The following is an 11,833-nucleotide window of genomic DNA, read 5'->3' as shown; positions in this document are numbered from 1 at the left end:
GATGTTTAAATAATGGGAATATAAAAATTGGGGCACTTGCAAAGCAATATACTTGTCAAGTGCATGCTTACTAATTTTCTGACAGTTTTAAATGATTTCGTGTTATTAAGAACAATTTAATTGTTCTACAAAACACCTAAGCGATATAGGCCTAAATCAAAGAAATCTGACCTACTTCAATGACTTGTCATTGATCTACTTTTGATACTGTTACACCGGAAGTTGCATTGTATCTATGGAAGCCACCTGAAATTCGGGTTTTTCAAAAAGGTATTTCACATCTTCCTTTTATCGACGTTAGGGAAAATAAAGTAAACTACTTCAGATTTTAAAACTTGATCAATGAATATTAGCAGTTACACTTATGTGTTAGTTGCCAGCTGTCCAAAATTACACGCGACTTCAACAATATTCCCGCGAATAAGAACGAGACGCTAGACCGACTTTTTGGACAAATATGCTAACGGTACTATTATAGAGTTTCCTTTGTCATTATGTATGGTAACATATTCAGTATCATAGTTTACTGTTGTATATTTTAAAATATATATAGCTCATTTAAATATTTTCATTTGTCCCCGGATTTATTCCTTAATATATATATAATATTAAAGAAGAAATCTTTCACATGTAGATCTTTAATGTATATATAGACATATTGTATCATGTATAAGCCAAAATGTACCATGTCTTTTGATTTGTTTATTCTATATTTGATTCTTGCAAAGTTGTAAATAGGCATTTACAGGTATGTTGTACTCTAGGTCAACTCGACATCGATAAATTATAAATTGGTTTGTTTTTGGTATATTTACATTTCATTTGTTTACACAATTAGCTATAACAGGGCCATTTGAAAGCCAGTATGTACACGTTAGGTTGGTTCCTCTTGAAATCTAAAAATTACATGACCAAGTGCATTTTGCATTTATGAGCAAAGTAATCTTCAGGAATAAATCAATATTAATGAAATAAAAATGCTCAGTATAGATCATGCATATACTTATGTTCCCAGGTAGATAATTACATTAACTAAGAGATTTAAGTCTGTAGATCTATTTTATGATTTTATTCAAGGTGATATCATTAATTTTTGTTCGAAGAGATGCACTTGCTAAATGCTGCTACCAGGGATTCTGGGCAATACATGTTTTTGCTTTGGAGTTTATCATCAGACATTACTTTTCAAACTTTTTTTACCATAAATATGCTTCAATCAAGATATATTGTGATTATTTTTCATGTGGGTGATAAATTGATTTAAAAGCTGGTATAGTAATGAACTTAAATGTTGGAATAGTCATAAATATTCAGGAAGGTTTTCCTCAGTGAGTAGGTTATATGGCACTAACTTGTTTCAAGAAAAGAGATCGCCATGCATTGTATGTTTTGCTAGGTTATAACGAATAAGACCGCGGAACATTAACTGGCAAGGTTGGAAATATACAGCGTACGTCAATTTCACGTGTTGCAGTCAAAACATTTGAAATGGGCGGGAACAAATTGACACGGACGTCTGAGAAAACATTGGATGAAACTGTACATGTAGTTAAAGGAAATGTATTTTCAATCCACCTCGGCATTTCTAACTTGCTATATACATGTTAATTAAAGCGATCGAAAAACAGTATATTTAGTATCAGCAAAGGACAAAATTTAAAAAAGGATTTAAAAAAAATTATTTTACCATTAAGTATATAATCAGCAAGTATGAGAAGATCTCAATTTGGGAGAGATAATACGCAAGGCAAGGCATTGTCCGATGACTTCAGAGAATCAGTCGTCCCAAGTCTGATATCAAGTGGGTTTATTCAGGACAATGCTTTGCCCTGCGTATGATATCTCTGAATTAGTATTTTTTCACATTTGCTGATTATACTTATTGATGAAATAAAATGTTTTTCAGCCGCTTTTCTGATACTAATAAAAATGTTTTTCGATCGCTTTACATTAGTATGCAAGTTAGAAATGCTGAGGTGGATTGAAAATACATTTCCTATACCAATGTTTTCTCAGACGTCCGTGTCAATTTGTTCCCGCCCATTTCAAATGTTTTAACTGTAACAAGTGAAACTGACGCAAGCTGTATATTTCCAATCTTGCCAGTTAATGTTCCGCGGTCTTATATGTCTGAATTTAACCTATATTTAAGGTAGCTGATTGAGTGGTTTATTTTATGTAAGTTCATTCTATTATATATATTTACCATACTATTACACATGTACCATAAGCCATTCTTTTGATAATGGCTCTAATATGGCTTTGATGCGTAAGGTAAATGCAAAAGTGGATCACGTATTGGTTTATCATTATAATAATGACTCATGTACAAAAATACACCAAGGAGCAAGATATCGGTCAAGAGTGAAGGTGCACTCATGCACTCCAGTGAGATTGTATAAAACGATACATAATTAACCATTGTATATATATTCTCATAGTATTAAAGATGCTACGATTAGTTTTTAAGATTTTTTAAATTACAGGTAGATTTTATTTCAATAAGGAAATTATGTCAGTCACTGAACCTATAAGCAATATATAGTCAGAGAAAGGAGAAAAACATTTGTGGGAATATGTTGGTCGAGTCTTATTGAGGGATTAAAGATATTTTGGATTTGTAAGTTAAAAAGAAGCGATATAGAATTAAGAAAGTTACATGTATTTGTATTTTTTTTTCCATATATCATATTATGTACCAGCTGAATTGATATATAAATACACCATAGGTACCATGAGTTGAATGAATAAATAATTCCATAGTGCCTTGCTGAAAGAACCTCAGGGGCAAATTTGGAAATTCTTGTTAATTGAATGGATTTCAGTATACAGGATGCATTAATCCTCACAGGTAACTGGGTTTTAATATAAACAAGTTGGAATTGGTCGACAAATCCATAATACATAATGTATTTACCAACTGGAGACAGCTCATGTTATGTAATTGTTTGTGTTATTCTTAACTATACATACATGTACTAAATTGATATCGTGTTGCATATTAACCTATCAATTTCATGTCTTTAGATTGACAAGGATTTAAAAACAGTCTATATTCTTGCCAGTTAATACAAATGAACTGCACTATACAAACAGAATGATTAATATTGCTTGATTTACCCCGTTGCAACTTGGCCCAGTATGTAAAAATTGTTCTTGTTAAATGCACATACAAAAAATCTCAGCTCAAGGCTGTTGGACTCGAGTGACAGTGTGATTCTACGCAGTGTCAAATTTCTTTTTTTGGGACTGACACTAGATAATTTCCATGTGCAGAATCTCTCCTGATTACATAACATATATAGATTGAATTACTGATATTTGGTATTGTGGACAGTTACCAGTAATTGGTAATAAATATTTATCGTTGTGTTGATAAAGAACTAAGTTCATACCTGTTAACCCTTCCGCATTGCGCGGGAGACTCCCGCAAAGCGGCCTAAAAATCTAAGATCTCCCGCATCCAACCTATCTCCCGCGTGGGAGACAAATTTCTCCCACAATCGGATTTGTCTTCCCCATCCCCCACCCACCCCCCCCCAATTCTGAATCTTTACATGCAAATTTCAACAACCACTGCGGGTTTTTCTCTGATTTTGAGCTCAAAAAGCTGCTGTGTAGCTTGAATATATCAAAATCCATCCAAGTACTGTCTACCGTGATCATGATATGACATGTTATAGTCCAGTTTACTTTTTATGATTACTTCCGGTTTTGACTTAATAATAATAAAAAATAATAAAATTTAAAATGATTGCAAAATGCATTAATTACAATGTTAAAATAAGGTATCTAACAGTATTTTTAATATATATTTGCATTTCACATGAAAAAACGTCGTATACACAAAATCTCCCCCTTAGCCAAGTTGGTAAGGGAGAGATTCTCCCACATAGCAGCTTTGAAAGGTTAACAGGTATGTAAGGTACAAAGAGAAATATGTTCCTGTTATGTATTATTGTAGGTCAATTATGAATTTGAATTGTGAATAAGTATAAGGTGCAAATATACTGTAGACTTTCCAATATATGTTTTCTTTGAAACAAAATAGAAGATTTTGGTTTTATTAAGGGGGGGGCTACATTATTGCAGATACATGTAAGTGAATTTGTTTTGCCAACCACCAATTTGTTTGGCATTTAAATGTTGAAAGAGTGGTTTAAATATCACCAAAGTTTATGAAGCACCAATGACTAGCATATACAGATAGTTGACAGTTTAAGTGACCAGATTGAACATTGTTGGTTCTCAGAGAATAGGCTGGTGATAAATATTGTTACATGGTCTCTGAAGAGTGATGATTTCTTATTTTGTTGCAGGAATACAATCTGCAAGAGGACATGATATTGAGAGGATAGGGCCGTAATGAGTGTGATAACTTATGACAGGGAGGAGTCTGTCCTCAGGGGACAGGTACCCCTACTCAAGTTCAAGGTCAGCTTTTTCAATATTCAGAGGAGATCTAAAAATAGTCTGCATGCTGAAAGTAGAAATATTACAGATCTGAAGTGCTTTGAAAACTTATTTGAGAAAATTTTGTTCCTTTTCTTGGTGGCTTCAAAGCACATCAAAGCATTGAAATTATGAGATGTATTAGAGAGTCTTTTATAACAAAGACTGGCAGAAATACACAATTTAGATTTAAAATATCTTTTTTTGCTTTAAAACACTTATTTCACCTGAGATGAAAGCTCAAGCTATTTTGTATTAAAACATTTGGTCAGGTATTAATCTTTTTGTTTGTGTGTGTCCTTCTGTTCATCCATGTTTAAACATTTTAGCTTACCTGAGCCAAAGTCTCAACTGCATGAGTGTTTCTTATCCAATTTCATCTGGCATCTGTTTTTGGCATACACTATGTCATAGGAATCACATTTTCATTTACTCCTCCAGAATTGCTGAGCTAATTTTTTTAAAACTTGACCAAAAGCATCCTTAGATAAAGGGCGTTACATTTTGTTGAAATGATACATGTAGCTATATACCCGTAGGCCAAGCCCCTTCCAAAGGAAAAAATTAGGAAAAGATGGATAAGGGGGCAGATTTGTGTTTTAATCCAAATACTGTAAACCAACTAAAATTCACGACTTTTTTTGTCATTTACCCGGATGAACTGGTTATCAACGACTTACTTTCGTGACCAAGCCTTATCAACACCTGTTTTTAGCTCACCTGAGCTGAAAGCTCAAGTGAGCTATTCTGATCACATTTTGTCTGTCGTCCGTCTGTCCGTCTGTCCGTCTGTCCGTCTGTCCGTAAACTTTTCACATTTTCAACATCTTCTCAAGAACTACTGGGCCAATTTCAACCAAACTTGGCACAAATCATCCTTAGGCAAAGGGGATTCAAAGTTGTGAAAATTAAGGGCCACACTCGTTTTCAAGGGGAGATAATTAGAAATTAATGAAAAATTTCGAGAAATTTTCAAAAATCTTCTTCTCAAGAACCAGAAAGCCAGGAAAGCTGAAACTTGTGTGGAAGCATCCTCAGGTAGTGTAGATTCAAAGTTGTGAAATTCATGACCCCCGGGGGTAGGGTGGGGCCACAATGGGGGGTCGAAGTTTTACATAGGAATATATAGAGTAAATCTTTAAAAATCTTCTTCTCAGAAACTAATCAGCCAGGAAAGCTGAAACTCGTGTGGAAGCATCCTCAGGTAGTGTAGATTCAAAGTTGTGAAACTCATGACCCCCCAGGGGTAGGGCGGGGCACAATGGGGGGTCGAAGTTTTACATAGGAATATATAGAGTAAATCTTTAAAAATCTTCTTCTCAGAAAATAATCAGCCGGGAAAGCTGAAACTTGTGTGGAAGCATCCTCAGGCAGTGTAGATTCAAAGTTGTGAAATTCATGATCCCTGGATGTAGGGTGGGGCCACAAGGTGGGGTTGTAGTTTTACATAGGAATATATAGAGTAAATCTTTAAAAATCTTCTTCTCAGAAACTAATCAGCCCGGAAAGCTGAAACTTGTGTGGAAGCATCCTCAGGTAGTGTAGATTCAAAGTTGTGAAAATCATGACCCCCAGGGGTAGGGTGGGGCCACATGGGGGGGGGGGGTCGAAGTTTTACATAGGAATATATAGAGTAAATCTTTAAAAATCCTCTTCTCAGAAACTAATCAGCCAGGAAAGCTGAAACTTGTGTGGAAGTATCCTCAGGTAGTGTAGATTCAAAGTTGTGAAAATCATGACCCCCGGGGGTAGGGTGGGGCCACAATGGGGTGGTCGAAGTTTTACATAGGAATATATAGAGTAAATCTTTAAAAATCTTCTTCTCAGAAACTAATCAGCCAGGAAAGCTGAAACTTATGTGGAAGCATCCTCAGGTAGTGTAGATTCAAAGTTGTGAAATTCATGATCCCTTGATGTAGGGTGGGGCCACAATGGGGGGTCGTAGTTTTACATAGGAATATATAGAGTAAATCTTTAAAAATCTTCTTCTCAGAAACTAATCAGCCCGGAAAGCTGAAAATTGTGTGGAAGCATCCTGTGGTAGTGTAGATTCAAAGTTGTGAAAATCATGACCCCCAGGGGTAGGGTGGGGCCACATGGGGGGTCGAAGTTTTACATAGGAATATATAGAGTAAATCTTTGAAAATCTTCTTCTCAGAAACTAATCAGCCAGGAAAGCTGAAACTTATGTGGAAGCATCCTCAGGTAGTGCAGATTCAAAGTTGTGAAAATCATGATCCCTGGGGGTAGGGTGGGGCACAATGGAGGGTCGAAGTTTTACATAGGAATATATAGAGTAAATCTTTAAAATTCTTCTTCTCAGAAACTAATCAGCCAGGAAAGCTGAAACTTGTGTGGAAGCATCCTCAGGCAGTGTAGATTCAAAGTTGTGAAAATCATGATCCCTTGGGGTAGGGTGAGACCACATTGGGGGGGGGGGGTGTGTTAAAGTTTTACATAGAAATATAGAGTAAATCTTTGAAAATCTTCTTCTCAGAAACTAATCAGCCAGGAAAGCTGAAACTTGTGTGGAAGCACCCGCAGGTATTGTAAATTCAAAGTTGTGAAAATCATGACCCCCAGGGGTAGGGTGGGGCCACAATGGGGTGGTCGAAGTTTTACATAGGAATATATAGAGTAAATCTTTAAAAATCTTCTTCTCAGAAACTAATCAGCCAGGAAAGCTGAAACTTATGTGGAAGCATCCTCAGGTAGTGCAGATTCAAAGTTGTGAAAATCATGATCCCTGGGGGTAGGGTGGGGCACAATGGAGGGTCGAAGTTTTACATAGGAATATATAGAGTAAATCTTTAAAATTCTTCTTCTCAGAAACTAAACAGCCAGGAAAGCTGAAACTTGTGTTGAAGTATCCTCAGGTAGTGCAGATTCAAAGTTGTGAAAACATGATCCCTTGGGGTAGGGTGGGCCACATGGGGGGGGGGGGGGTTAAAGTTTTACAAAGGAATATATAGAGTAAATATTTTAAAATCTTCTTCTCAGAAACTAATCAGCCAGATGATTCTTTATAATTGTTAAGACTTTGGCTCCAGGACAATTCTTCGGCCTCACAAGAAGGTTAAGAGTTTGATGTAGCTTAATATCCCATATATAAACAATTGTAAAGGATCTTTTTGAGGACTGCAATACTCAACATGTGATATGACTATAAAATCATCCTGTTAGAAAAGGAACTTATGATTATAAACATAAGAATATCCAGGGGGGAGTGGATTTTATTTTTACATGATCTACTTGATTATTGTACATTGTCCAGATTGTTTGTATTCTGACTTCATTAAGCTGATTTTATCATACCCATTGTTCCTCAGGTGAGCGATGTGGCCCATGGGCCTCTTGTTTTATTACTAATATGTCCCCCCCCCCCCCCCCCGCCCCAATATATATACCCCCAGGACTTTATTATTTCTCTTTTTTATTAAATTATCCTTTTATGGCATATTTCTAATCTAATTTATTCATCCATTGCCCAAAATTACATAAAACAAACATTTTTGAAAAAAAATCAGACCCTCTGTACATATAATACAAGAAGGTTGCTAACTTCGTCCGCCAGCCGAGAGGTACTGCCGATGAATATTTGTTAAAATGTACTATCAAACTACATCTACCAGTAAAAACGGTGACCTCGTGTCGTAGCCCGATAATTCCCTTCACTGAATATCTGCATGCCATGCCCGTGTAAATACATTTATTAGGTAAATAGGACAATTTTTACCGACAAGTTGCAAGTTTTGAACCGATCCATCTAGAACCAACAGAAGTGAGGTTTTATCGCAAGGAAGACAACTCTGAGAGATTTATGAAATTGCATGGCAAACTCGAAAAAAGTACAATTCATAAGAAATATGAATTTTAATCAAGCCGAGAAAACTTTTTTATCGTCTTGGAAACTGGAAATCTAAAAGAAGGCACTCATACTGAGTGTATTACAATGGTAGACATAAAAGAGAAAAAAATAAATTCTGTTACGAGTTATCTTCCTTGCGATAAACCTTTACTTCTGTTGGTTCTAGATGGACGAAGTTAGCAACCTTCTTCTTTTATATATGTAGAGGGTCTGATTTTTTAAAAATATTTGTTTTAGGTAATTTTGGGCAATGAATGTATGAATTAGATTAGAAATATGTCATAAAAAGATAATTTAATAAAAAAAGTAATAATAAAGTCCCGGGGGTCTATAATCGGGGGGGGGGGGGGGGGGATGGATTGTGGGGGGGGGGGGGGGGTCGATCCTTTCCTCAAGCACCTGTGGTCCGCAGCAATAAATATTTGCAACAATGAGAATCTTGTGAAACTTGCAAAAATTTCTCGAACGCAAATAGAAGTTGGTTTACAGTATCTTGTAGCATTATTATGCTTTAGCATTATATAGCTTTTTTATTTATGATTGATTCAATTTTCCACACAACGTTACCCTGTAGCGAAGAGGGGGGGGGTGCATTAGGGGATCAAAGATCATGTATTTTACAAATACCGGGTATGTAACAAAACCCTTTAAAACCATTGTTTAGGTTAAAAGGACATAGAGGTTAGAACCTGGATATCACTAAGGAAGCAAGCTTATTCATTATGTTCATAAGAGTTTTTACTTTGATTTCACCCTGATTTCGATGAGAAAGGGGAATCCTGTGGAATCATTAGAATTTGTGGTGGCTCAATTTTTCATGGTATTCGTGGGTAGCTCTCACCCACAAATTTATATCCTTGATGAAAACTAATGATAATAGATTTAGTTTTCCTACTGAGATTAAAAACCAACACATCCACGAAATTACATCCCCGCAAATAAGCAAAATACTGACAATCCATGAAAATTGGTCCCCTTGAAATTAATTGATTCCACATTAAAGGGATTTGTTATTATGCAGGTGGGGGCTTCAGTTTTTCAACAACAACAAATGTTAAGAAGAAGATGGAGGCTATGATTTGTGAAATTTACATGGAATGAAACCATACTTAAAGAATTTTTAAGTTCACATAGTAAATCTATGTCAGTTGTATAAGGGGGAACATTTAGACAGGGTAAAGGGAAGATGGGGAAAGTTCCTATTTACTTAGGAAATTTTCATTTTCATGAGGACAGAACATCATAAATGCACCTATTGTATTTCAGGAATATTTAGGGACTTTGAAGTTAGATGAAGTGACAGACATAGATTTCAGCAACAATGGTTATTGCACTGACTCTGTGATCAAAGTGATTCTGGATTATAAAAAGGTATTGACTTTAAAAATACCAATGTGATTGACTTCAGAAATGTTAAGTCTGTTTGATAGGCGAGTACCGGTATACTTAATTTATGGGTTTTTTGATATAATCATTCAATATTGATGTAGAGTAATATTTTCTTGAACTTAGCAAGATGAAAAAAAACCCATATTTAGTATGCCTGGTAATTGGAGATATTAAGGTTAAATTACATGTAAAGAAACAGTAGTTAAGACTTCCTTGTCAGAGTTTCATGTTTGTGATATTTGAGTCACAGATATTTGAGATACTTAAATTCAACTGTGCTTGATTTGTACATTGTATAGCATGTATTTTTAATATTATGGAAAAATCTATGAAAGAAAAGACCTTTAAACTAATACATCTTGCTTAAAGATTTTGCATGCAATGTTTTGATCAAGCATTCTCCTGTAAGCCTTTCAAATATGAAATGTATGCATGTAGAATTTTAAAATAATTTGTGTATATTTTATTTCATTTTGTAGGACACGATTCTGGGGAATTTAAAGTCAGTGAATTTGACAGGATGTAAATTGGTGACAGACCATGGCATAAGGTGGCTGGCACAGATTATAGCAGGAGCCCCTGTCATATCAGTAAGATTGTTCAACCTGCATGGTACATGTAGATAAGCTCTACTTACCCTTCAAATACTGTAAATGTATTATATATGACGTCTACGATTCAAGCTTATAATATAGTTATTAAAAGACACAAAATTTACTTTACATTTTAATTGAAAAGGGATCATAGGATTGATATTCAGGAATAATATACCTGGTAGATATTTATATGAAGAGTCATTTATGGGGGTTGTGGAGCACATTGCTCAGAGGTCATAGGTGTTTGGCCAGTAATCCATAGGTCGCTGGTTCAAACCCCACTGTATCCACTTGATACTCTTCTGTGTTATGTCCATAATCAAGGCATATCTACATTGTCTCAGTCCACCCAGCTGAAATTGGGTACCAGCTTAAATACACTTGGAGTTAACCTGCAATGGACTGGTCTCCCATTTAGGGGAGTCAAATTGACTCTCATCTGCTTGGCACCATGGAAACCATGGAGACCATCTAGGGGAGTCAAATTGACTCTCATCTGCTTGGCACCATGGAAACCATGGATAACCACCAACTCTATGGATCTTCATGGCTTGGAAAAGGATCTAACTTATTTTAACTAGGGAAGGGGAGGGGTTGGTTAGATAGGGGTGTGTTGGTTGATGACTGGGGAAGGGGAGGGGTTTGTTAGATAGGGCTGTGTTGGTTGATGACTGGGGAAGGGGAGGGGTTTGTTAGATAGGGCTGTGTTGGTTGATGACTGGGGAAGGGGAGGGGTTTGTAAGATAGGGCTGTGTTGGTTGATGACTGGGGAAGGGGAGGGGTTTGTTAGATAGGGCTGTGTTGGTTGATGACTGGGGAAGGGGAGGGGTTTGTAAGATAGGGCTGTGTTGGTTGATGACTGGGGAAGGGGAGGGGTTTGTTAGATAGGGCTGTGTTGGTTGATGACTGGGGAAGGGGAGGGGTTTGTTAGATAGGGCTGTGTTGGTTGATGACTGGGGAAGGGGAGGGGTTTGTTAGATAGGGCTGTGTTGGTTGATGACTGGGGAAGGGGAGGGGTTTGTTAGATAGGGCTGTGTTGGTAGATGTGTTACATGACCTATTCCCTTTCAATCTTTTGCAGGTTAACCTAAATTCCTGCAATAAAGTCACAGATGATGGACTGTTTTTTGTGAATGAAAGCCTGGGTAACAGCACAGAGAAGACGTCATTCCCAAAGATATCGGTGCAAGATACATCTGTTAAATATGCCTCTTCAATTAAAGGGAAAATACTGGCTGGACACCCTGTTTTTCCAATTGTTGGTGGTAAAGAAATTACTATTGTTTATTTTTTGCCTTTGAAAAACATTATTATGGTATGACAATAGATGTCATTGATATGATATGACAATGATATGTAACAGTTTATGACAATAACAATACAATATGACATTAACAGTATGATATGGCAATAACAATATGATACAACAGTATAACAGTTATGACAATAACATTATGTTATAACGATAACAATATGATATGACAATTACTGTATGATATGACAACAATAACAGTATGATATAATAATA

At 36.1% G+C, this 11,833-nt stretch overlaps 1 protein-coding gene across 5 annotated transcripts in view; it reads left to right on the top strand.

The window, feature by feature from the left end:
- The first annotated feature begins 28 nt into the window (after nucleotides 1-28).
- LOC128156641 (uncharacterized) overlaps nucleotides 29-11,833 on the top strand; it is an 88,146-nt gene continuing 76,341 nt past the window's right edge. For 3 of the 5 annotated variants that reach the window (XM_052818864.1, XM_052818861.1, XM_052818858.1), the window contains exons 1-5: nucleotides 29-270; nucleotides 4,320-4,434; nucleotides 9,587-9,691; nucleotides 10,189-10,299; nucleotides 11,387-11,570. In XM_052818864.1, the coding sequence (XP_052674824.1) occupies nucleotides 4,366-4,434; nucleotides 9,587-9,691; nucleotides 10,189-10,299; nucleotides 11,387-11,570 (469 nt within the window). In that variant the 5' untranslated portion in view covers nucleotides 29-270; nucleotides 4,320-4,365. Of the gene's footprint in view, nucleotides 271-297; nucleotides 467-3,897; nucleotides 3,917-4,319; nucleotides 4,435-9,586; nucleotides 9,692-10,188; nucleotides 10,300-11,386; nucleotides 11,571-11,833 lie in introns of those variants that run through there. The other 2 variants (XM_052818859.1, XM_052818860.1) reach the window with 2 other exon arrangements.

Source organism: Crassostrea angulata, chromosome 7 (assembly GCF_025612915.1).
Source record: "Crassostrea angulata isolate pt1a10 chromosome 7, ASM2561291v2, whole genome shotgun sequence".
In the NCBI taxonomy this organism is placed as follows: Eukaryota; Metazoa; Mollusca; class Bivalvia; order Ostreida; family Ostreidae; genus Magallana; species Magallana angulata.
This window is presented reverse-complemented; position numbering and strand designations above follow the sequence as displayed.